Source organism: Rana temporaria, chromosome 1, assembly GCF_905171775.1.
Source record: "Rana temporaria chromosome 1, aRanTem1.1, whole genome shotgun sequence".
Taxonomy (NCBI): domain Eukaryota; kingdom Metazoa; phylum Chordata; class Amphibia; order Anura; family Ranidae; genus Rana; species Rana temporaria.
In genome coordinates, this window is record NC_053489.1 from 689,943,338 (window position 1) to 689,970,338 (window position 27,001).

The following is a 27,001-nucleotide window of genomic DNA, read 5'->3' on the forward strand; positions in this document are numbered from 1 at the left end:
GGTCTATAGCCCCCTAGACAGGAAATCTATACGTCGGGTCTATAGCCCCCTAGACAGGAAATCTATACGTCGGGTCTATAGCCCCCTAGACAGGAGATCTATACGTCGGGTCTATAGCACCCTCTACAGGAGATCTATACGTCGGGTCTATAGCGCCATCTATAGGAGATCTATACGTCGGGTCTATAGCGCCATCTACAGGAGATCTATACGTTGGGTCTATAGCGCCCTCTACAGGAGATCTATACGTCGGGTCTATAGCGCCCTCTACAGGAGATCTATACGTCGGGTCTGTAGCGCCCTCTACAGGAGATCTATACGTCGGGTCTATAGCGCCATCTATAGGAGATCTATACGTCGGGTCTATAGCGCCCTCTACAGGAGATCTATACGTCGGGTCTATAGCGCCATCTATAGGAGATCTATACGTCGGGTCTATAGCGCCCTCTACAGGAAATCTATACGTCGGGTCTATAGCCCCCTAGACAGGAAATCTATACGTCGGGTCTATAGCGCCCTCTACAGGAAATCTATACGTCGGGTCTATAGCCCCCTAGACAGGAAATCTATACGTCGTATCTATAGCCCCCTATAAGGAGATCTATACGTCGGGTCTATAGCGCCCTCTACAGGAGATCTATACGTCGGGTCTATAGCGCCCTCTACAGGAGATCTATACGTCGGGTCTATAGCGCCCTCTACAGGAAATCTATACGTCGGGTCTATAGCGCCCTCTACAGGAGATCTATACGTCGGGTCTATAGCGCCCTCTACAGGAAATCTATACGTCGTATCTATAGCGCCCTCTACAGGAAATCTATACGTCGTATCTATAGCGCCCTCTACAGGAAATCTATACGTCGGGTCTATAGCGCCCTCTACAGGAAATCTATACGTCGTATCTATAGTGCCCTCTACAGGAAATCTATACGTCGGGTCTATAGCGCCCTATACAGGAAATCTATAGGTCGGATCTATAGCACCCTATACAGGAAATCTATACGGTGGATCTATAGCGCCCTATACAGGAAATCTATAGGTCGGATCTATAGCGCCCTATACAGGAAATCTATACGGTGGATCTATAGCGCCCTATACAGGAAATCTATAGGTCGGATCTATAGCGCCCTATACAGGAAATCTATACGTCGGATCTATAGCACCCTATACAGGAAATCTATACGGTGGATCTATAGCACAGTATACGGTGTATCTATCCAACCCATAAAAACTTCTCTAACAATTTGGCAATGCTGAAATGTGTTGCTGCCAATAAAGCTTGTTTAAATTTTAACTGATTGATCTCTGAACTCGCACAGGAACTTCCATCAACGCTCTGCTGACCGTATATTTGTGTATCTACAGTATATATATATTTTTATATATATATATATATAGACATATCTCTATAGTACAGTATACGGTATATCCATATGTCTCTACAGTATACGCTATATCCATATGTCTCTGCAGTACAGTATACGGTATATCCATATGTCTCTACAGTACAGTATACGCTATATCCATATGTCTCTACAGTACAGTATACAGTATATCCATATGTCTCTACAGTACAGTATACAGTATATCCATATGTCTCTATAGTACAGTATACGCTATATCCATATGTCTCTATAGTACAGTATACGCTATATCATATGTCTCTACAGTATACGGTATATCCATATGTCTCTATAGTACAGTATACGGTATATCCATATGTCTCTACAGTATACGGTATATCCATATGTCTCTATAGTACAGTATACGGTATATCCATATGTCTCTACAGTACAGTATACGGTATATCCATATGTCTCTACAGTATACGCTATATCCATATGTCTCTACAGTACAGTATACGCTATATCATATGTCTCTACAGTATACGGTATATCCATATGTCTCTATAGTACAGTATACGGTATATCCATATGTCTCTACAGTATACGGTATATCCATATGTCTCTATAGTACAGTATACGGTATATCCATATGTCTCTACAGTACAGTATACGGTATATCCATATGTCTCTACAGTACAGTATACGCTATATCCATATGTCTCTACAGTACAGTATACGGTATATCCATATGTCTCTACAGTACAGTATACGCTATATCCATATGTCTCTACAGTACAGTATACGGTATATCCATATGTCTCTACAGTACAGTATACGGTATATCCATATGTCTCTACAGTACAGTATACGGTATACTGTACTGTACATTCTTCTATGATCAGGACTATTCCTGCAGTACTAGGCTCTGGTCCGGGACTTTCCTGTACGTTCTTCTATGATCAGGACTGTTCCTGCAGTACTAGGCTCTGGTCCGGGTCCTTCCTGTACGTTCCTTTATATTAGGGAATGTTCAAGGTCCTCCGTAGTACACTGGTCACCTCCTGGTGGAGGAGGTGAAGGGACGCAGTAGGCGGTGCTTAGAAGGGTGACCAGAACATCTAGATGGAGCGGTGAGTGTATTGCTGCGTACACACCATCATTTTTCGGCATGAAAAAAAACATAGTTTTTCCAACTTCATCATTAAACACAACGTTGCCCACACACCATCGTTTTTAAAAAAAATCTCTAGCAAAGCGCGGTGACGTACAACACGTACGACGCACTATAAAGGGGAGGTTCCATGTAGATGGCGCCACCCTTGGGGCTGCTTTTAGCTGATTCCGTGTTAGTAAAAGACGATTCGTGCTTTTCTGTCTGTTACAGCGTGATGAATGTGCGATCTCCATTATGAACGCTGGTTTTACCAGAACGAGCGCTCCCGTCTCATAACTTGCTTCTGAGCATGCGCGGGTTTAAAACGTCGTTTTAGCCCACACACCATTTTTTACAACCCGAAAAAAAAGTTTTTTTAAAACGATGTTAAAAAATGCAGCATGTTAGAATTATTTTTTTGTCGTTTTTTAGAAGCCGAAAAATGATGTGTAGCCCACGCACGATCGTTTGAAATGACGTTTTCAAAAACAACCTTTTATTTATTTTTTTTAATGCCGAAAAACGATCGTGTGTATAATATTCATAGAGAGCTGAGCCCAGTTTGTTGGAGGTGGAGTCTGGATAGATCAGGTGGGCGTGGCAGTGACCAGACCACATTCTTATTACTTGCCCTTATTTTCCAGGTCATGTGACTTTGAGGGGGTCTTTGGATGTTTTTTACGGTGGAAACATTACTGTCCACCTTGTCAAAAAATGTATACGTCGGGTCTATAGCCCCCTAGACAGGAAATCTATACGTCGGGTCTATAGCGCCCTCTACAGGAAATCTATACGTCGGGTCTATAGCCCCCTAGACAGGAAATCTATACGTCGGGTCTATAGCCCCCTAGACAGGAAATCTATACGTCGGGTCTATAGCCCCCTAGACAGGAGATCTATACGTCGGGTCTATAGCACCCTCTACAGGAGATCTATACGTCGGGTCTATAGCGCCATCTATAGGAGATCTATACGTCGGGTCTATAGCGCCATCTACAGGAGATCTATACGTTGGGTCTATAGCGCCCTCTACAGGAGATCTATACGTCGGGTCTATAGCGCCCTCTACAGGAGATCTATACGTCGGGTCTGTAGCGCCCTCTACAGGAGATCTATACGTCGGGTCTATAGCGCCATCTATAGGAGATCTATACGTCGGGTCTATAGCGCCCTCTACAGGAGATCTATACGTCGGGTCTATAGCGCCATCTATAGGAGATCTATACGTCGGGTCTATAGCGCCCTCTACAGGAAATCTATACGTCGGGTCTATAGCCCCCTAGACAGGAAATCTATACGTCGGGTCTATAGCGCCCTCTACAGGAAATCTATACGTCGGGTCTATAGCCCCCTAGACAGGAAATCTATACGTCGTATCTATAGCCCCCTATAAGGAGATCTATACGTCGGGTCTATAGCGCCCTCTACAGGAGATCTATACGTCGGGTCTATAGCGCCCTCTACAGGAGATCTATACGTCGGGTCTATAGCGCCCTCTACAGGAAATCTATACGTCGGGTCTATAGCGCCCTCTACAGGAGATCTATACGTCGGGTCTATAGCGCCCTCTACAGGAAATCTATACGTCGTATCTATAGCGCCCTCTACAGGAAATCTATACGTCGTATCTATAGCGCCCTCTACAGGAAATCTATACGTCGGGTCTATAGCGCCCTCTACAGGAAATCTATACGTCGTATCTATAGTGCCCTCTACAGGAAATCTATACGTCGGGTCTATAGCGCCCTATACAGGAAATCTATAGGTCGGATCTATAGCACCCTATACAGGAAATCTATACGGTGGATCTATAGCGCCCTATACAGGAAATCTATAGGTCGGATCTATAGCGCCCTATACAGGAAATCTATACGGTGGATCTATAGCGCCCTATACAGGAAATCTATAGGTCGGATCTATAGCGCCCTATACAGGAAATCTATACGTCGGATCTATAGCACCCTATACAGGAAATCTATACGGTGGATCTATAGCACAGTATACGGTGTATCTATCCAACCCATAAAAACTTCTCTAACAATTTGGCAATGCTGAAATGTGTTGCTGCCAATAAAGCTTGTTTAAATTTTAACTGATTGATCTCTGAACTCGCACAGGAACTTCCATCAACGCTCTGCTGACCGTATATTTGTGTATCTACAGTATATATATATTTTTATATATATATATATATAGACATATCTCTATAGTACAGTATACGGTATATCCATATGTCTCTACAGTATACGCTATATCCATATGTCTCTGCAGTACAGTATACGGTATATCCATATGTCTCTACAGTACAGTATACGCTATATCCATATGTCTCTACAGTACAGTATACAGTATATCCATATGTCTCTACAGTACAGTATACAGTATATCCATATGTCTCTATAGTACAGTATACGCTATATCCATATGTCTCTATAGTACAGTATACGCTATATCATATGTCTCTACAGTATACGGTATATCCATATGTCTCTATAGTACAGTATACGGTATATCCATATGTCTCTACAGTATACGGTATATCCATATGTCTCTATAGTACAGTATACGGTATATCCATATGTCTCTACAGTACAGTATACGGTATATCCATATGTCTCTACAGTATACGCTATATCCATATGTCTCTACAGTACAGTATACGCTATATCATATGTCTCTACAGTATACGGTATATCCATATGTCTCTATAGTACAGTATACGGTATATCCATATGTCTCTACAGTATACGGTATATCCATATGTCTCTATAGTACAGTATACGGTATATCCATATGTCTCTACAGTACAGTATACGGTATATCCATATGTCTCTACAGTACAGTATACGCTATATCCATATGTCTCTACAGTACAGTATACGGTATATCCATATGTCTCTACAGTACAGTATACGCTATATCCATATGTCTCTACAGTACAGTATACGGTATATCCATATGTCTCTACAGTACAGTATACGGTATATCCATATGTCTCTACAGTACAGTATACGGTATATCCATATGTCTCTGCCCTCACACACACTCCGCTCACACACACTCACTTCCTGTTGCTTCATCCTCACACACATCCTCTTGTTGTTAACTGTTTCCTCCCCACCCCCTGCTGTGTATACAGTGTGTGTATATAGACTGGGTACTGTGTGACAGTCCCATCCCGGCCTCCCCTGTCCCTGCAATGTCCTCCACACTCTCCTCTATTACACTTCCTGTCCTTCCTGGCCTGTCTTCCCTTCTCTACCATCTCTGTCCTCTGAGCCGCCCTTGTCTACTGGACTATCCTTCTCCCTTCTGCATTCCTGAGTGTCCTATCCTAACCCAATGCTCTGTTTTCCTGGTTCATTATTACTCCCCCGTCTTTGTACCCCCCCCCCCCCCCCCAAGCTGCCGTTCATTTCAGTCCCAATATTGTTATCCTCACCCTCCTTTTATACTATCTAACCTATCCTTAAACCACCCTCCAATGCTGCCCTCCTCTCCTGTCCGCTCCCCCTTCCTTCCCTTCTATCCGCTCCCCCTTCCTTCCCTTCTGTCCGCTCCCACTTCTTTCCCTTCTGTCCGCTCCCCCTTCCTTCCCTTCTGTCCGCTCCCCCTTCCTTCCCTTCTGTCCGCTCCCCCTTCCTTCCCTTCTGTCCGCTCCCCCTTCCTTCCCTTCTGTCCGCTCCCCCTTCCTTCCCTTCTGTCCGCTCCCCCTTCCTTCCCTTCTGTCCGCTCCCCCTTCCTTCCCTTCTGTCCGCTCCCCCTTCCTTCCCTTCTGTCCGCTCCCCCTTCCTTCCCTTCTGTCCGCTCCCCCTTCCTTCCCTTCGGTCCGCTCCCCCTTCTTTCCCTTCTGTCCGCTCCCCCTTCCTTCCGCTCCCCCTTCCTTCCCTTCTGTCCGCTCCCCCTTCCTTCCCTTCTGTCCGCTCCCCCTTCCTTCCCTTCTGTCCGCTCCCCCTTCCTTCCCTTCTGTCCGCTCCCCCTTCCTTCCCTTCTGTCCGCTCCCCCCTTCCTTCCCTTCTGTCCGCTCCCCCTTCTTTCCCTTCTGTCCGCTCCCCCTTCTTTCCCTTCTGTCCGCTCCCCCTTCTTTCCCTTCTGTCCGCTCCCCCTTCTTTCCCTTCTATCCGCTCCCCCTTCTTTCCCTTCTGTCCGCTCCCCCTTCTTTCCCTTCTGTCCGCTCCCCCTTCCTTCCCTTCTGTCCGCTCCCCCCTTCCTTCCCTTCTGTCCGCTCCCCCCTTCCTTCCCTTCTGTCCGCTCCCCCCTTCCTTCCCTTCTGTCCGCTCCCCCCTTCCTTCCCTTCTGTCCGCTCCCCCCTTCCTTCCCTTCTGTCCGCTCCCCCCTTCCTTCCCTTCCTTCCTGTCCCCCACCCTGTTCGTTCCCCCTCTTCCTTCTCTTCTCTCGTCTCCATTCCCACTCTATCCCTTCCCTTCTCTTCTCTCGTCTCCCTTCCCACCCTCTCCCTTCCCACCCTCACCCTTCCCACCCTCACCCTTCCCTTCTCTCCCTTCCCTTCCCTTCTCTCGTCTCTGTAGCCCTCTCCCTTCCCTCCTGTCCCGGTCCCCCTCTCCCATTGTGGTTTCAGTGACCATCAGATGTGTGGATTGTGCTCACTCTATATACTTGGTGGTGGTGTGATCTAGTGAAGGATCGGATCTCTGGAGAGTTCATCCTGAACAATTGGTACATATAGAAGTGTCTGAGTGACATATATGATTACATGCCTCAGGATACTCCTGTTTGGTGCTCATTCTGCTCCAGTCACTTCCCTCGTACACTTTGTGAATACCTGAAGCTGACTATTGAGTGCGGGTGTGACTGGAGCAGAATGTGTGCCCCGGGGTGATGCTTTGTGTCAGGTGTGGGAGAGGCTGGAAATACCGGATCTCAGCCGATGACTGGATGAGGAGCGGAGAACAGATTTCTCTCTGCTGATCGGACCGGATCTCAGCCCATGACTTGGAGAGGAGCAGAGAGCGGCCTTCCCTCTAACCTGACCTGACCCCACATCTTGGCTGTTGTCTCTGCAGTGGTGCAAAGAATGGCCTTTCCTCTGCTGACCTGACCAGATCTCAGCTGATGCTCAGAGGAGCAGTGAGCAGCCTTCCCTCTGCCAACCTGACCAGATCTCAGCTGATGGCTCAGAGGTGCAGTGAGCAGCCTTCCCTCTGTTTGCCTGACCTGATCTCAGCTGATGGCTCAGAAGAGCAGCGAGCGACCTTCCCTCTGCCAACCTGGCCAGATCTCAGCGGATGATTTGGAGAGGTGCACAGCTCGGCTGTGAGGATCTCAGATGATGATCGGTAGTCAAGCGATGACTCCCAGGTAGACGGGACATCGATCATTATGACTGGGAGATCTCAATGTTGGTGTTCAAGACTTACTGCTCCACCCATAAATAAAAATCCACCTTTGGTGGGTCTGACCCATTAAATTCCAAGTCATGATTGTGTATGGGGTGGATCTATCCATCTTTAATAGTACAGGGGGTCATCCTATCTCTCTATGTGTATGACGGGGATTTCTATACGTCGCAGTCCTGTCTATATCTCTGCCCGTTCAGGGGGCTGCGTTCTGCTGATTCACACATGTGGTGGCTCCCCGGAGTCCCTGTCCTTTGTGGTTTTATTATCTGTGTGCTGTGTCCTTCCTCTTCCTCCCAGCAAAGAGTAAAAATATTTTATAGGATGTCTGTTCTATCCAGACTCCGATACGGCATCACAGACCACACTGACGGAGCAGACCACGTGTGCATTCCACCCGGAGGGTACACCTTGGAACACTGACAGAGCAGCCGGGGTGTGAGTTTAATGTCCACACCTTCTACACCCATCCATGTCCGACACAGTCCACACCCATCCATGTCTGACACAGTCCACACCTTCTACACCCATCCATGTCTGACACAGTCCACACCTTCTACACCCATCCATGTCTGACACAGTCCACACCTTCTACACCCATCCATGTTCGACACAGTCCACACCTTCTACACCCATCCATGTCCGACACAGTCCACACCCATCCATGTCTGACACAGTCCACACCTTCTACACCCATCCATGTCCGACACAGTCCACACCTTCTACACCCATCCATGTCCGACACAGTCCACACCTCCTACACCCATCCATGTCTGACACCGTCCACACCCCCTACACCCATCCATGTCTGACACAGTCCACACCTTCTACACCCATCCATGTCTGACACAGTCCACGCCTCCTACACCCATCCATGTCCGACACAGTCCACACCTTCTACACCCATCCATGTCCGACACAGTCCACACCTTCTATAAACATCCATGTCTGACACAGTCCACACCTTCTACAAACATCCATGTCTGACACAGTCCACACCTTCTACACCCATCCATGTCTGACACAGTCCACACCCATCCATGTCTGACACAGTCCCCACCTTCTACACTCATCCATATCCGACACAGTCCACACCCCCTACACCCATCCATGTCTGACACAGTCCCCACCTTCTACACCCATCCATGTCTGACACAGTCCCCACCTTCTACACCCATCCATGTCTGACACAGTCCACACCCATCCATGTCTGACACAGTCCACACCTTCTACACCCATCCATGTCCGACACAGTCCACACCCCCTACACCCATCCATGTCCGACACAGTCCACACCCCCTACACCCATCCATGTCCGACACAGTCCACACCTTCTACACCCATCCATGTCCGACACAGTCCACACCCCCTACACCCATCCATGTCCGACACAGTCCACACCCCCTACACCCATCCATGTCCGACACAGTCCACACCTTCTTCACCCATCCATGTCCGACACAGTCCACACCCCCTACACCCATCCATGTCTGACACAGTCCACACCCCCTACACCCATCCATGTCCGACACAGTCCACACCCCCTACACCCATCCATGTCTGACACAGTCCACACCTTCTACACCCATCCATGTCCGACACAGTCCACACCTTCTACACCCATCCATGTCTGACACAGTCCACACCCCCTACACCCATCCATGTCCGACACAGTCCACACCTTCTTCACCCATCCATGTCCGACACAGTCCACACCCCCTACACCCATCCATGTCTGACACAGTCCACACCCCCTACACCCATCCATGTCCGACACAGTCCACACCTTCTACACCCATCCATGTCCGACACAGTCCACACCTTCTACACCCATCCATGTCCGACACAGTCCACACCTTCTACACCCATCCATGTCCGACACAGTCCACACCTTCTACACCCATCCATGTCTGACACAGTCCACACCTTCTACACCCATCCATGTCTGACACAGTCCACACCTTCTACACCCATCCATGTCTGACACAGTCCACACCTTCTACACCCATCCATGTCTGACACAGTCCACACCCCCTACACCCATCCATGTCTGACACAGTCCACACCCCCTACACCCATCCATGTCTGACACAGTTCACACCTTCTACACCCATCCATGTCTGACACAGTCCACACCTTCTACACCCATCCATGTCTGACACAGTCCACACCTCCTACACCCATCCATGTCTGACACACCTTCTACACCCATCCATGTCTGACACAGTCCACACCTCCTACACCCATCCATGTCTGACACAGTCCACACCTTCTACACCCATCCATGTCTGACACAGTCCCCACCTTCTACACCTATCCATGTCTGACACAGTCCACACCTTCTACACCCATCCATGTCTGACACAGTCCACACCTTCTACACCCATCCATGTCTGACACAGTCCACACCCCCTACACCCATCCATGTCTGACACAGTCCACACCCCCTACACCCATCCATGTCTGACACAGTTCACACCTTCTACACCCATCCATGTCTGACACAGTCCACACCTTCTACACCCATCCATGTCTGACACAGTCCACACCTCCTACACCCATCCATGTCTGACACACCTTCTACACCCATCCATGTCTGACACAGTCCACACCTCCTACACCCATCCATGTCTGACACAGTCCACACCCCCTACACCCATCCATGTCTGACACAGTCCCCACCTTCTACACCTATCCATGTCTGACACAGTCCCCACCTTCTACACCCATCCATGTCCGACACAGTCCGCACCTTCTACACCCATCCATGTCTGACACAGTCCACACCTTCTACACCCATCCATGTCTGACACAGTCCACACCTCCTACACCCATCCATGTCCGACACAGTCCACACCCCCTACACCCATCCATGTCTGACACAGTCCACACCTTCTACACCCTTCCATGTCTGACACAGTCCACACCTTCTACACCCATCCATGTCTGACACAGTCCACACCTCCTACACCCATCCATGTCCGACACAGTCCACACCTTCTACACCCATCCATGTCTGACACAGTCCACACCTTCTACACCCATCCATGTCTGACACAGTCCACACCTTCTACACCCATCCATGTCTGACACAGTCCACGCCTCCTACACCCATCCATGTCTGACACAGTCCACACCTTCTACACCCATCCATGTCTGACACAGTCCACACCTTCTACACCCATCCATGTCTGACACAGTCCACACCTTCTACACCCATCCATGTCCGACACAGTCCACACCCATCCATGTCTGACACAGTCCACACCTTCTACACCCATCCATGTCTGACACAGTCCACACCTTCTACACCCATCCATGTCTGACACAGTCCACACCTTCTACACCCATCCATGTCTGACACAGTCCACACCTTCTACACCCATCCATGTCTGACACAGTCCACACCTTCTACACCCATCCATGTCTGACACAGTCCACGCCTCCTACACCCATCCATGTCTGACACAGTCCACACCTTCTACACCCATCCATGTCTGACACAGTCCACACCTTCTACACCCATCCATGTCTGACACAGTCCACACCTTCTACACCCATCCATGTCCGACACAGTCCACACCCATCCATGTCTGACACAGTCCACACCTCCTACACCCATCCATGTCCGACACAGTCCAAAAAGCTGTGTCCTGTAATAACTAGTCGTCTTTTCATTCTGCGTGGATATTTCTTTTTTTGGAGCGTTCTCCCTCGTTGGCCGTTCTGATTCACACAAGAAGCAGCCAAGATAAACTCTATAGTTAGGATAACCGTCTGTGTGGGAGAAGAGTGAGAACCTGCATAGGGTATGAAGGACTAAATAGTGAAATGGTGCTTCGTTCTACCCTGTTACTGCTGTGTGAAGTATGGGGTCCTAGAAAGGCTGTGTGCTCATTGTACATGGCTGGGATATCTGACATTCCATCATAGCAATGGTCAGCTGACCTGTCACTGTGTAATCCTGATTGACACACCATTCCCATTGTACACACCAACCCCCTCCCCCCCCCCAAGTATACCTACCATCCCCATTGTACACACCAACCCCCCTCCCCCCTCCAGTATTCACACCAACCCCCCACCCCCCCCCCCCCCCCCCCCAGTATACCTACTATTCCCATTGTACACACCAATCCCCCCTCCCTCCTCCAGTATACACACCAAATCAATCCCCCCCCCCCCCAAGTATACCTACCATCCACCTTGTACACAACAAACCTCCCCCCCCCCGTTAACTTACCTGACCCCTCGTAAGTCCCGCACTGTGAACGCGCTGGCTTCTTGGCTCATAACGGGCTGCACAGTGGAGTTAAAGGGGTTGTTAAGGTTCGTTTTTTATTTTCTAAATCGGTTCCTTTAATCTCGTGCATTGTGGGTTCACTTACTTTTTCCTTCCATTTCCCTTCTAAATGTTTTTTTTCTTTGCCACTTCCTGTTCCTCCTCAGTAAGCTGTTCTGGCTGACTATCCACCGCTCGGATGATGGGGGAAGCTTACTGAGGAGGAACAGGAAGTGGGAAATTCAGACAAAGAAAATAAACAGTTAGAAGGGAAATGGAAGGAAAAAGTAAGTGAACCCACAATGCACGAGATTAAAGGAACCAATTTACAAAATAAAAAACGAACCTTTATATCCCCTTAAAGTATGACATGTTTGTTTTACTTAAAACAAATGTGAAGCTTTAGTGTCACTTTAAGCTGGCCATAGATGGTTCAAATCTCGGCCGGTTCAGTAGGGACTAGCTGTGATAAGAACTATCTATGGGCAGGCTGATTGTACCCAAGTTGGTCAATGGATTGACGTGGGCAAAATCAGCCTGCCCATAGATCAATGAACATTTGGCATGCAATTTGTGTTCTCCTGGCAGGGGTGGCTCCCCCTCCCCATATAATCCCTGTGTTCTCCCGGCAGGGGTGGCTCCTCTCTCCCCATATAATCCCTGTGTTCTCCCGGCAGGGGTGGCTCCCCCCTCCCCATATAATCCCTGTGTTCTCCCGGCAGGGATGGCTCCCCCCTCCCCATCTAATCCCTGTGTTCTCCCGGCAGGGATGGCTCCCCCCTCCCCATCTAATCCCTGTGTTCTCCAGGCAGGGGTGGCTCCCCCTCCCCATCTAATCCCTGTGTTCTCCCGGCAGGGGTGGCTCCCCCCTCCCCATATAATCCCTGTGTTCTCCCGGCAGGGATGGCTCCTCCCTCCCCATCTAATCCCTGTGTTCTCCCGGCAGGGGTGGCTCCCCCCTCCCCATATAATTCCTGTGTTCTCCCGGCAGGGGTGGCTCCCCCCTCCCCATATAATCCCTGTGTTCTCCCGGCAGCAGTGGCTCCCCCCTCCCCATCTAATCCCTGTGTTCTCCCGGCAGGGATGGCTCCCCCCTCCCCATCTAATCCCTGTGTTCTCCAGGCAGGGGTGGCTCCCCCTCCCCATCTAATCCCTGTGTTCTCCCGGCAGGGGTGGCTCCCCCCTCCCCATATAATCCCTGTGTTCTCCAGGCAGGGGTGGCTCCCCCTCCCCATCTAATCCCTGTGTTCTCCCGGCAGGGATGGCTCCCCCCTCCCCATCTAATCCCTGTGTTCTCCAGGCAGGGGTGGCTCCCCCTCCCCATCTAATCCCTGTGTTCTCCCGGCAGGGGTGGCTCCCCCCTCCCCATATAATCCCTGTGTTCTCCCGGCAGGGGTGGCTCCCCCCTCCCCATCTAATCCCTGTGTTCTCCCGGCAGGGGTGGCTCCCCCCTCCCCATATAATCCCTGTGTTCTCCCGGCAGGGGTGGCTCCCCCCTCCCCATATAATCCCTGTGTTCTCCCGGCAGCAGTGGCTCCCCCCTCCCCATCTAATCCCTGTGTTCTCCCGGCAGGGATGGCTCCCCCCTCCCCATCTAATCCCTGTGTTCTCCAGGCAGGGGTGGCTCCCCCTCCCCATCTAATCCCTGTGTTCTCCCGGCAGGGGTGGCTCCCCCCTCCCCATATAATCCCTGTGTTCTCCCGGCAGGGATGGCTCCTCCCTCCCCATCTAATCCCTGTGTTCTCCCGGCAGGGGTGGCTCCCCCCTCCCCATATAATTCCTGTGTTCTCCCGGCAGGGGTGGCTCCCCCCTCCCCATATAATTCCTGTGTTCTCCCGGCAGGGGTGGCTCCCCCCTCCCCATATAATCCCTGTGTTCTCCCGGCAGGGATGGCTCCTCCCTCCCCATCTAATCCATGTGTTCTCCCGGCAGGGGTGGCTCCCCCCTCCCCATATAATTCCTGTGTTCTCCCGGCAGGGGTGGCTCCCCCCTCCCCATATAATCCCTGTGTTCTCCCGGCAGCAGTGGCTCCCCCCTCCCCATATAATCCCTGTGTTCTCCCGGAAGGGGTGGCTCCCCCCTCCCCATATAATCCCTGTGTTCTCCTGCCAGGGGTGGCTCCCCCCTCCCCATATAATCCCTGTGTTCTCCTGCCAGGGGTGGCTCCCCCCTCCCCATATAATCCCTGTGTTCTCCCGGCAGGGGTGGCTCCCCCCTCCCCATATAATCCCTGTGTTCTCCCGGCAGCAGTGGCTCCCCCCTCCCCATATAATCCCTGTGTTCTCCCGGCAGCAGTGGCTCCCCCCTCCCCATGTAAGAATGCAATAGCCCTGCGGACGGGATTCCTCCATTAACACTGAATGTGACCCTTGGTTGCAGGAAAGAAAATGTATCCATCTATGGGCTGTGCCTTATGCCCCGTACACACGATCCGAATTTCGTGCGACAGATCGTACGACTTTTTTCACTTAATAGTCACAAATAGAAATTAAATAGGTTGTTAAAGTCACGGAAATTCTCGTATGACAGGAAAAAAAATCGGAGTTATGTCATGTGTTGTAATGCATTTGTATTGTATTGTATTTTTGGACGACAACTGTACTGCCTAAACAAAAATCGTATGAGAAAAATTTCCGTGCATGTCCGATAAAATATCGGATGAACTGTGTAGGGCCGAAACAACTAATCGATTAATTTCATAATCGATTGCTATTTTCATAATCGATTAATCGGTCAGTAACATAATGGGGTTAAAAAAAATAAAATATCCCTTTATAGTACAAAAAGAGCAATTGCTACTGTCAATTTTACTTTCACTGTACCACAGTAAAAAATTAACCCCTTACAGTAGCGATTATTTGCTCTTCTTTTTTTTACTCATTTTAGTTTTTTTTACCCCATTATTTTACTAAACATCTCAGGCCGGGGTCACACCTCTGTGTTTTTTAGTGCTTTTTGCAGAAACACACTACAGTTCATTTACATTGTTTTTTATGGGACACGTTGACATCCAGGGTTTTTTCAGCTGCTGCGTATTTGGAAAGGGGCGGGGACTTTTTTTAATGCACACCTGTGCTATTTTGTTTTTTTGGTTCAATATACTTCAATGCAGAAGCTGCAGAAAAGCACGTAATACGTTTTTGCGGCAATTTGTGTTTTTTTAATCTACCCAACAACAAATTGGCCCAAAAAATGCAAATCGCAGCAAAATTCCTTTTTTTAAGGTTATTAACCGATTAATCGAAAAAACAATAATCGGCCAACTAATCGATTATGAAAATAATCGTTAGTTGCAGCCCTAGAACTGTCATGATCGGCTCTCGAAAGCTCTGTACTAACGATTTTAGGTCACACACGATCATTTTTTACTACCCAAAAAATGTCATCGTTTAAAACGACGTTAAATTTTGCAGCATGTTCAAAAAAAATTTTGGACGTTTTTCAGAAGATGAAAAACGATGTGCAGCCCATACACCATCATTCTAAATGACGTTTTTTAAAAACAACGTTTTTTTTCATGATGAAAAATGATCGTGTGTACGCGGCATTTCTGCGCGGGAATTTTTTGTCCTTTACCCTGTTTTGGTGAGTTTTGGTTGCTATAGCTTCTCACTCGGGTTCGGCACCACCTCCGGGGTGACTTTTTCCATCCTGGTCTGGAGCATTAGATTTATCCACCGTGTTCTCCCTTTTTATCGGGTTGTCGGGGTCCCCATAATCGTCCGGAGATTTTTTTTTTTTACTGCAAAATGCTTTTCTTGGAGATCATTGAGGGACACCTCTCTGGACTTGGATTCATGAATGAATGACTTGTATAGCGCTACTCATGCAAACTGAATCGCCTCTGGGCGCTTTTTCCAGCCAGTGTCTGTTTGGCTGATGCGGTCATTTTACCCCGTAGGATCTCGACACGCTTGGGACACACAGTCATACACACAGATTTACATATATATACTGGGCCAATTTGGACAAGATCCAATTTGCCTACCAGCATGTCTTCATGACCTTTACCACCAAACTGAAGCATGCTGGGTAGAGAAGGGGTTATACATGGGGCTGCTGGCTGATGATTTTTGTGGTTGCCAATGCCACATTCTCCTGTAGACGGCAGTATAACCCAACTGTGTCCCTCAATGGACTCCGGGACATGGATTTCACGGATGGATCTATGTTCTGGGTCACATGGGGTGCTGTGAGTTGGGTGTGGGCTCCTAGGATGTAATGTATGCTCCCTCCTTCTCCTCCTACTAGTGACTACTACACCACGTCTGGAATGAGGTCTGGAAAGTGTTGTAATAGCAATGATTATAATGTTCACCCCCTCCCCCGGACTGACTCTTCTCTCTATATATGGAGATGTCAGGAATCCTGGGATGTGTGTGTGTGTGTGAGTGTGTGCAACCATCCACCCCGTCCTGCCGGGAACGTCCTCCGATATACTGTGTATATGGAGATGTGCGGACCTCCTTCATATATCTGTGTATATGGAGGTGTACGGACCCTCCCTTCATATATCTGTGTATATGGAGATGTGCGGACCTTCCTTCATATATCTGTGTATATGGAGATGTGCGGACCCTCCTTCATATATCTGTGTATATGGAGATGTGCGGACCCTCCCTTCATATATCTGTGTATATGGAGATGTACGGACCTCCCTTCATATATCTGTGTATATGGAGATGTACGGACCCTCCCTTCATATATCTGTGTATATGGAGATGTTCGGACCCTCCTTCATATATCTGTGTATATATACTGTGTATATGGAGATGTGCGGACCCTCCCTTCATATATCTGTGTATATGGAGATGTACGGACCTCCTTCATATATCTGTGTATATGGAGGTGTACGGACCTCCTTCATATATCTGTGTATATGGAGATGTGCGGACCTTCCTTCATATATCTGTGTATATGGAGATGTGCGGACCTTCCTTCATATATCTGTGTATATGGAGATGTACGGACCCTCCTTCATATATCTGTGTATATGGAGATTTACGGACCCTCCTTCATATATCTGTGTATATGGAGATTTACGGACCCTCCTTCATATATCTGTGTATATGGAGATGTACGGACCTCCCTTCATATATCTGTGTATATGGAGATGTACGGACCTTCCTTCATATATCTGTGTATATGGAGATGTACGGACCTCCTTCATATATACTGTGTATATGGAGATGTACGGACCTCCCTTCATATATCTGTGTATATGGAGATGTGCGGACCCTCCTTCATATTTCTGTGTATATGGAGATGTGCGGACCCTCCTTCATATATCTGTGTATATGGAGATGTGCGGACCTTCCTTCATATATCTGTGTATATGGAGATGTGCGGACCTTCCTTCATATATCTGTGTATATGGAGATGTGCGGACCCTCCTTCATATATCTGTGTATATGGAGATGTGCGGACCTTCCTTCATATATCTGTGTATATGGAGATGTGCGGACCTTCCTTCATATATCTGTGTATATGGAGGTGTACGGACCTCCTTCATATATCTGTGTATATGGAGATGTACGGACCCTCCTTCATATATCTGTGTATATGGAGATGTGCGGACCCTCCTTCATATATCTGTGTATATGGAGATGTACGGACCCTCCTTCATATATCTGTGTATATGGAGATGTGCGGACCCTCCTTCATATATCTGTGTATATGGAGATGTACGGACCCTCCTTCATATATCTGTGTATATGGAGATGTACGGACCCTCCTTCATATATCTGTGTATATGGAGATGTACGGACCCTCCTTCATATATCTGTGTATATGGAGATGTACGGACCATCCTTCATATATCTGTGTATATGGAGATGTACGGACCTCCCTTCATATATCTGTGTATATGGAGATGTACGAACCCTCCTTCATATATCTGTGTATATGGAGATGTACGGACCTCCCTTCATATATCTGTGTATATGGAGATGTACGGACCCTCCTTCATATATCTGTGTATATGGAGATGTACGGACCCTCCTTCATATATCTGTGTATATGGAGATGTACGGACCCTCCTTCATATATCTGTGTATATGGAGATGTACGGACCCTCCTTCATATATCTGTGTATATGGAGATGTCTGATACGCCCTCTGTATGTAGACCTGGATGTGGGTACGCCCCCTGTATGTAGCTCTGGATGGGGGTACGCCCCCTGTATGTAGACCTGGATGGGGTTACGCCCCCTGTATGTAGACCTGGATGGGGTTACGCCCCCCTGTATGTAGCTCTGGATGGGGTTACGCCCCCTGTATGTAGCTCTGGATGGGGTTACGCCCCCTGTATGTAGACCTGGATGGGGTTACGCCCCCTGTATGTAGACCTGGATGGGGTTACGCCCCCCTGTATGTAGCTCTGGATGGGGTTACGCCCCCCTGTATGTAGATCTGGATGGGGGTACGCCCCCCTGTATGTAGCTCTGGATGGGGGTACGCCCCCTGTATATAGCTCTGGATGTATGTATATCTAGCCCTTTTACATATGTATTTGATGATAGGACTATGCTGTTGTTTTGGATAGTGTGTAACGTGGATCTCTTTCCCCATCCCAGGTTTTTTTCCCATTAGAATAGTTCCCCCACCCCCGTGCAGCCATGGTGGCCCTGTCGTTGAAGATCAGTATTGGCAATGTAGTGAAGACGATGCAGTTTGAGCCGTCCACCATGATCTATGATGCCTGTCGCATGATACGGGAGCGGGTGCCGGAGGCGCAGATTGGACAGCGTAAGTCGTGTATTTGTGAATTGTACATGAAGGGATGAGGATTTGGGTACACAGGGTTATGCTGCCTCTCTAATTGGTCTATAGAAGGGGGACTTCTGTACTCAGCCAGGACCAACTTCAGGGGTCAGGTTCTCCTGAGCTGACCGAGGCATGCTGGGAGGAGGAGGGGTTATATAGGAGATGTCACTGCTGGGAGGTGAGGGGTTCTATTGGGGGAACATAGATGGGTGGGAGGGTCTATGATAGAGGGGACTCACTGGGAACATAGATGGGTGGGAGGGTCTATGATGGAGGGGGCCGGTCTATGATGGAGGGGACTCACTGGGAACATAGATGGGTGGGAGGGTCTATGATGGAGGGGGCGGGTCTATGATGGAGGGGACTCACTGGGAACATAGATGGGTGGGAGGGTCTATGATGGAGGGGACTCACTGGGAACATAGATGGGTGGGAGGGTCTATGATGGAGGGGGCGGATCTATGATGGAGGGGACTCACTGGGAACATAGATGGGTGGGAGGGTCTATGATGGAGGGGACTCACTGGGAACATAGATGGGTGGGAGGGTCTATGATGGAGGGGGCGGGTCTATGATGGAGGGGACTCACTGGGAACATAGATGGGTGGGAGGGTCTATGATGGAGGGGACTCACTGGGAACTTGCTGCTCTCAATACCCCATCTCCCTCCTTTTCTGTAGCGAATGATTTCGGTCTGTTCTTATCGGACGAGGATCCCAAGAAAGGAATCTGGCTGGAGGCGGGGAAGGCCCTCGATTATTACATGTTACGGAATGGGGTAAGAACATCCAGGGACAGATTAGTGTCTGTTTTTTCTATACTTTGCTGACATTTGTGTCCTGATAGCGGTTTCTTGTCACGTGACCTGTCTGACCTTGGTGTCATGCGATTTGCTTGTGTCCTTCCTCTGGGTCATGTGATACAATCATGTCTTGTGCTCTCTCAGGACACCTTGGAGTACAGGAAGAAGCAGCGACCTCTGAAGATCCGCATGTTGGATGGGACAGTGAAAACCGTCATGGTGGACGATTCCAAGACAATGAGTGATCTTCTGATGACCATCTGTGCCCGGATTGGTGAGATCAGACACATACCTGGTTCATTGCTGACATGTCTCCTCTGCTAGATCCTGTGTAATCTGACATCTCTCCTCTGATAGATCCCGTGTAATCTGACATGTCTCCTCTGATAGATCCCGTGTAATCTGACTTCTCTCCTCTGATAGATCCCGTGTAATCTGACATCTCTCCTCTGATAGATCCCGTGTAATCTGACTTCTCTCCTCTGATAGATCCTGTGTAATCTGACATGTCTCCTCTGATAGATCCTGTGTAATCTGACTTCTCTCCTCTGATAGATCCTGTGTAATCTGACATGTCTCCTCTGATAGATCCTGTGTAATCTGACATGTCTCCTCTGATAGATCCTGTGTAATCTGACATGTCTCCTCTGATAGATCCCGTGTAATCTGACATGTCTCCTCTGATAGATCCCGTGTAATCTGACTTCTCTCCTCTGATAGATCCCGTGTAATCTGACATCTCTCCTCTGATAGATCCCGTGTAATCTGACTTCTCTCCTCTGATAGATCCTGTGTAATCTGACATGTCTCCTCTGATAGATCCTGTGTAATCTGACTTCTCTCCTCTGATAGATCCTGTGTAATCTGACATGTCTCCTCTGATAGATCCTGTGTAATCTGACATGTCTCCTCTGATAGATCCCGTGTAATCTGACTTCTCTCCTCTGATAGATCCTGTGTAATCTGACATCTCTCCTCTGATAGATCCCGTGTAATCTGACTTCTCTCCTCTGATAGATCCTGTGTAATCTGACATGTCTCCTCTGATAGATCCTGTGTAATCTGACTTCTCTCCTCTGATAGATCCTGTGTAATCTGACATGTCTCCTCTGATAGATCCTGTGTAATCTGACATGTCTCCTCTGATAGATCCCGTGTAATCTGACTTCTCTCCTCTGATAGATCCTGTGTAATCTGACTTCTCTCCTCTGATAGATCCTGTGTAATCTGACTTCTCTCCTCTGATAGATCCTGTGTAATCTGACATGTCTCCTCTGATAGATCCTGTGTAATCTGACATGTCTCCTCTGATAGATCCCGTGTAATCTGACATGTCTCCTCTGATAGATCCCGTGTAATCTGACATGTCTCCTCTGATAGATCCCGTGTAATCTGACATGTCTCCTCTGATAGATTCCGTGTAATCTGACTTCTCTCCTCTGATAGATCCCGTGTAATCTGATATCTCTCCTCTGATAGATTCCGTGTAATCTGACTTCTCTCCTCTGATAGATTTCTGTGTAATCTGACATGTCTCCTCTGATAGATCCCGTGTAATCTGACATGTCTCCTCTGATAGATCCTGTGTAATATGACATCTCATTGATACATGCAGAGTGTCTTCACACTCATTGAAAACCCAGACAGTCCCATCTGAAATTGCCAAATTCCCATCAGTCTGTGGCCAGCTTAGACTGGGATCAGTCTCGGGATCTGGGGGGAGGGGTGGGTGGTCTTCTTCTGTACTGGTCACCAGGAGAGCAATGTCCCCGGATGAGCTCATTTCTGCCGAGCTTTGTGTGTCCCCATCACGGGTATTTTTATCTTTACGTGTCACCGGTGTATGTGTGTCACATGTTTAACTTTGTGTGTTATTTATACCCTTTACACCCAATACGCTGCTACTCAGGATGTATACACACTCATATATATATATATATATATATATACTGTGTCTGTATACACTATATCTGTATACACTCCATATACACTGTATCTGTATACACAGACCTAGGTAAGGCTGACACAGAAGGTAATGAGGAGGATATAGAAGCCTAGTTGGAGGTGACTCTTCTCCTCCACACACTTCATTAAGGATGAGCTCCGGCGTGTTCGCACAGCTCCCGACTTCCTGGCGGGCCCTACACGGAACTGCGCTGCGCTAATAACAGGCAGGGAGACATTTCCCGATCTCTGCAGCCGAGCATCGGGACAATGTCTTCCTGCCTGCAACTCTTAGGGTACAAATCTAAACGCACCTTCCCCATTCATGAACACATAGATTGGACAACGTCCAGTGGAGAAGTGCTCTGTTTGGGTAGTAGATCCTGATACATGTCTCACTTCAGCTAACTGGACTAGCGTAATGACCAACCAACATGGCCCTGAGTTCCAGGACCGAGCTTTAACACAGCAACTATAGCAACTCCCTTCTGCTCTGTTCCTCTGTGTGGAGGCCGTAGATCGTGTCATGAGAGCGTTTTCTGAAGTGGGGTTCTGAGAGACGTTTTTCAGCTTTAAAAACGCTCTAACGCTGATAAACGCTCAAAAACATCGCTCACCAGCATTTTTGATCCATTGAGGGAAAAAAATCCTTCAAATGAAAAAACGCTAACGCGCAAAAACGTTGAAAAAAGTTGAAAAACTCCTGCAAAGCTACTGGTGTTTTTATAACGTTATTTTAACGTCCGGTGTGCATGAGGTCTAATGGTTATGGGATCCATACATTATGTTTACAGTGACAATAGACTGTTACGGGTCTTTGCCATGGATGGTCATCTTGTCGTTTTGGTGTTGCCATTGTATCATCTGAGCATGGCGACTCCTGGGGGGTGAGGACGGCTTGTGGTCTCTCCTCATACCTTTTTTCTCTTTGCAGGTATCACCAACTACGATGAATATTCTCTGGTGCGAGAAGTGTTTGAGGAGAAGAAGGAGGAGGTGACTGGAACCCTGAAACGAGACAAAACCCTTCTCCGGGATGACAAGAAAATGGAAAAACTGAAACAGAAGCTTCACACGGACGATGAGTGTAAGCTCCATGAGAAGAGGTGAAGGTGGGAGGAGCTGGGAACTCCACTATAGACACCTCAATGTTGAAGTCCCAAGAGATAGAAGAAGCCGTTAGGTGCTTTAGCCCACCTGTAACCCCCAAAAACTGATTTGTGTGTGTGTGGTCACTGTTATCAGTCTTTGTATTGATGATTGGTGATGAGTGTGGTCACTGTTATTGTATTGATGATTGGTGGTGTTGTATTGGTAATGAGTGTGGTTGGTGGTGTTGTATTGGTGATGAATGTGGTTGGTGGTGGTGTATTGGTGATGAGTGTGGTTGGTGGTGTTGTGTTGGTGATGAGTGTGGTTGGTGGTGTTGTGTTGGTGATGAATGTGGTTGGTGGTGTTGTGTTGGCGGTGTTGTATTAGTGTTGTATTGGTGATGAATGTGGTTGGTGGTGTTGTATTAGTGTTGTATTGGTGATGAATGTGGTTGGTGGTGTTGTATTAGTGTTGTATTGGTGATGAATGTGGTTGGTGGTGTTGTATTAGTGTTGTATTGGTGATGAATGTGGTTGGTGAATGAATGAATGAAAAACTTATAAAGCCCGGCGCATGCGAACTGAATCGCTTCTGGGCGCTAGTTGTTCGTGTCTCATGACATCAGAAGAGCAGAGTTTTGATCTGTCTTCTGAAAGTCAGGTGGTTTTCCTCCAACCGAATGCTGGTTGGTAAAGCGTTCCATAGTCTCGGACCTTGAAAAGCAAACCTTATTTCTCCTTTGGACTTGTATTTGGTTTTTGGAACCTTGACCAGATTTTGGTCGGTGGATCGCAGAACGCGTTTCGAATTGTGAGGTTCTATCTTGTCGCAAAGATATTGCGGAGCCTTCCCATGGATGCACTTATGTGTCAGGCAGAGTGCTTTGAATGCAATTCTGTCTTTTACTGGCAGCCAGTGAAGGGTTCTCAACGAAGGTGAGATTGATTCCCATGTCCTTTTCCCAGTCACCAGTCTGGCGGCCGTATTCTGAACGACTTGCAGACGGGAGATTTGGTACTTTGGGAGTCCGAGGTAAAGGGCATTTGCATAGTCCAGTCTGGAATTCACGATTGTTCCCACCACGACTGCTACGTCTTCTTTGGGGATAAATGGAATAAGTCTGCGTAGTAGGCGCAACAAATGGTGCGCTCCGCTGACTACTGACCCTATTTGTGCGTCCATTGTCATGAAGGTGTCGAAGATGACCCCGAGACTTTTGACTTTGGAGCTAGGGGTGATGATTTGGCCCAGAATGGGCGGGGGTGTCCAGGTTGTTGCCAGTTGACTCTTTCGGCTGGCGTGAAACATAAGGAGTTCTGTTTTTGAACTGTTGAGTTTAAGATAACTCTTTGTCATCCAGTTTTCTATCGAAGAGAGACATTTCTCTAAACTGGGATGATGATCCTTTTTGTTGCAGATGCGAAAATACAGTTGCGTATCGTCTGCATAAGAGTGATAGAGTAGTTCTTGGCTACTGATAATGTCAAAGAGAGGGCGGTGTTGTATTAGTGTTGTATTGGTGATGAATGTGGTTGGTGGTGTTGTATTAGTGTTGTATTGGTGATGAATGTGGTTGGTGGTGTTGTATTAGTGTTGTATTGGTGATGAATGTGGTTGGTGGTGTTGTATTGGTGATGAATGTGGTTGGTGGTGATGAATGTGGTTGGTGGTGTTGTGTTGGTGATGAGTGTGGTTGGTGGTGGTGTGGTTGGTGGTGTTGTATTAGTGTTGTATTGGTGATGAGTGTGGTTGGTGGTGGTGTATTGGTGATGAGTGTGGTCACTATTATCAATCATTGTATTGGTGTGTGTGTGTGTGGTCACTGTTATTGTATTGGTGATGAGTGTGATCACTGTTATTGTTTTGATTGGTGATGAGTGTGGTCACTGTTATCAATCATTGTATTGGTGTGTGTGGTCACTGTTATTGTATTGGTGATGAGTGTGGTCACTGTTGTCAATCATTGTATTGGTGATGAGTGTGGTCACTGTTATCAATCATTGTATTGGTGATGAGTGTGGTTGGTGGTGGTGTATTGGTGTGTGTGTGTGTGTGTGTGGTCACTATTATCAATCATTGTATTGGTGATGAGTGTGGTTGGTGGTGGTGTATTGGTGATGGGTGTGATCACTGTTATTGTTTTGATTGGTGATGAGTGTGGTCACTGTTGTCAATCATTGTATTGGTGATGAGTGTGGTTGGTGGTGGTGTATTGGTGATGAGTGTGATCACTGTTATCCGTCATTGTATTGGTGATGAGTGTGGTTGGTGGTGGTGTATTGGTGATGAGTGTGGTCACTGTTGTCAATCATTGTATTGGTGATGAGTGTGGTCACGGTTTTCCTTCATACAGTGAACTGGCTGGACCCGGGGCGGACCTTAAGAGAACAAGGTGTAGATGAAAATGAGACTCTTCTTCTGAGACGGAAATTCTTCTATTCTGACCAGAATGTGGATTCCAGGGACCCTGTTCAGCTCAATCTCCTCTATGTGCAGGTACCTACCTCCTATGTGTACTATAACTACTTCTGTGATGTTGGCTGTACCTAGCAGTCGCTAGTACTTATCTACTTACCTACCTTGCCCTATGCATTCTCAGCCACCTCCACATTTCCTGTTTTCCAGGCTCGGGATGACATTCTGAACGGCTCTCATCCGGTTTCCTTTGATAAGGCCTGTGACTTTGCCGGCTACCAGTGCCTGGTGCAGTTTGGGCCACATAATGAGATGAAACACAAGCCAGGTTTCTTGGAGTGAGTATGGGGCAGGGGTGGGGGGCACCGGATAAATTTACTAGAAAGGCATAAAGGCGCCTTGACTGGGACCTAGAAGACAATGAGAAGTCAGGTCATTTGCCCACAGTTTGGGCTTGTCCAGGATTTGAACCTGGGACCTTTCATACTCGAAGTGAGAATCATACCCCTAGACCAATGAGCCAACTTCGCTTTACCTGGAGAATTTTTACCAAAAATAATCCTTGTGACGGTAGTAGAAAATATCCCCGTCCAGCATTCCCTTCTTCCCATAAAAGAAAATCACCCAATATTCCATGAGTAGGAATGGCCGAATAATCCACACATGAGCCAAAGCTTAATGCTGGAACAAGACACTCTTTAATGGCAGCATGCTGCTAGTTATATACAGTTTACAAGCTAATCATCAATCAAAGAACAATGAAATTTCCACACACTGGGCTCCCATACAAGTTATAGGTAGACACCCTGACAAGACACATTTCTTAAGATAATGACATCAGTGAAGTTAATTACTAATTGTAACAGAATACGTTATCTAGACAGCTTGGCTCCTCATAGAAGAGGTAATTACTACAACGAAGCAATCAGAATAATTAACATGAGCCAATTATCTAATCATTTAGCCTGACGATACAATACACATCTCTTAAGGGTAAACACAGGTCTTCTTCACACACACAATAGATCAATTACCCTTTAGAATAGAGAGCTGGCTGGTGATGGGACATTAACATTTCAACAGTCTGTTATGCAGAGGAATGAGTCACTCGGGTCCACATGAAATCACCTTCTACACATAACACACAGACATTAAACTGAAGCATATAGGCAATTGCATAAAAGTCCTTCACAATCCTCTTCTACTGACTGGAATGGTACCAGCTGATTGGAGAAAAGCCAATGTAGCACCAATATTTAAAAAGGGCCCAAAATACATCCCTGGGAATTACAGGGCAGTCAGCCTAACATCAATAGTATGTAAGCTCTCGGAGGGGATGATAAGGGACTATATACAAGATTTTAGTAATGAGAACGGAATCATTAGCAGTAATCAGCATGGATTCATAAAGAATCGTTCTTCCCAAACCGATCTATTACGTTCTATGAGGAGGTGATCTGCCATCTAGATATAGGAAGGTCCATAGATGTGGTGTATCTAGATAAAGGAAGGCCCGTAGACGTGGTGTATCTAGATAAAGGAAGACCCGTCGATGTGGTGTATCTGGATAAAGGAAGGCCCGTAGACGTGGTATATCTAGATAAAGGAAGGTCTGTAGACGTGGTGTATCTAGATAAAGGAAGGCCCGTAGATGTGGTGTATCTGGATAAAGGAAGGCCCGTAGACGTGGTGTATCTAGATAAAGGAAGGCCCGTAGATGTGGTGTATCTAGATAAAGGAAGGCCTGTAGATGTGGTGTATCTAGATAAAGGAAGGCCCGTAGACGTGGTATATCTAAATAAAGGAAGGCCCGTAGACGTGGTGTATCTAGATAAAGGAAGGCCCG

The 27,001-nt window shown here is 47.7% G+C and overlaps 1 protein-coding gene across 2 annotated transcripts in view; it reads left to right on the forward strand.

The window, feature by feature from the left end:
• TLN1 (talin 1) overlaps positions 1 to 27,001 on the forward strand; it is a 107,134-nt gene that overhangs the window by 11,926 nt on the left and 68,207 nt on the right. For both annotated transcript variants that reach the window (XM_040335776.1, XM_040335777.1), the window contains exons 2-7: positions 18,713 to 18,884; positions 19,583 to 19,680; positions 19,849 to 19,978; positions 22,583 to 22,735; positions 25,094 to 25,236; positions 25,366 to 25,493. In XM_040335776.1, the coding sequence (XP_040191710.1) occupies positions 18,755 to 18,884; positions 19,583 to 19,680; positions 19,849 to 19,978; positions 22,583 to 22,735; positions 25,094 to 25,236; positions 25,366 to 25,493 (782 nt within the window). In that variant the 5' untranslated portion in view covers positions 18,713 to 18,754. The remainder of the gene's footprint in view (positions 1 to 18,712; positions 18,885 to 19,582; positions 19,681 to 19,848; positions 19,979 to 22,582; positions 22,736 to 25,093; positions 25,237 to 25,365; positions 25,494 to 27,001) is intronic.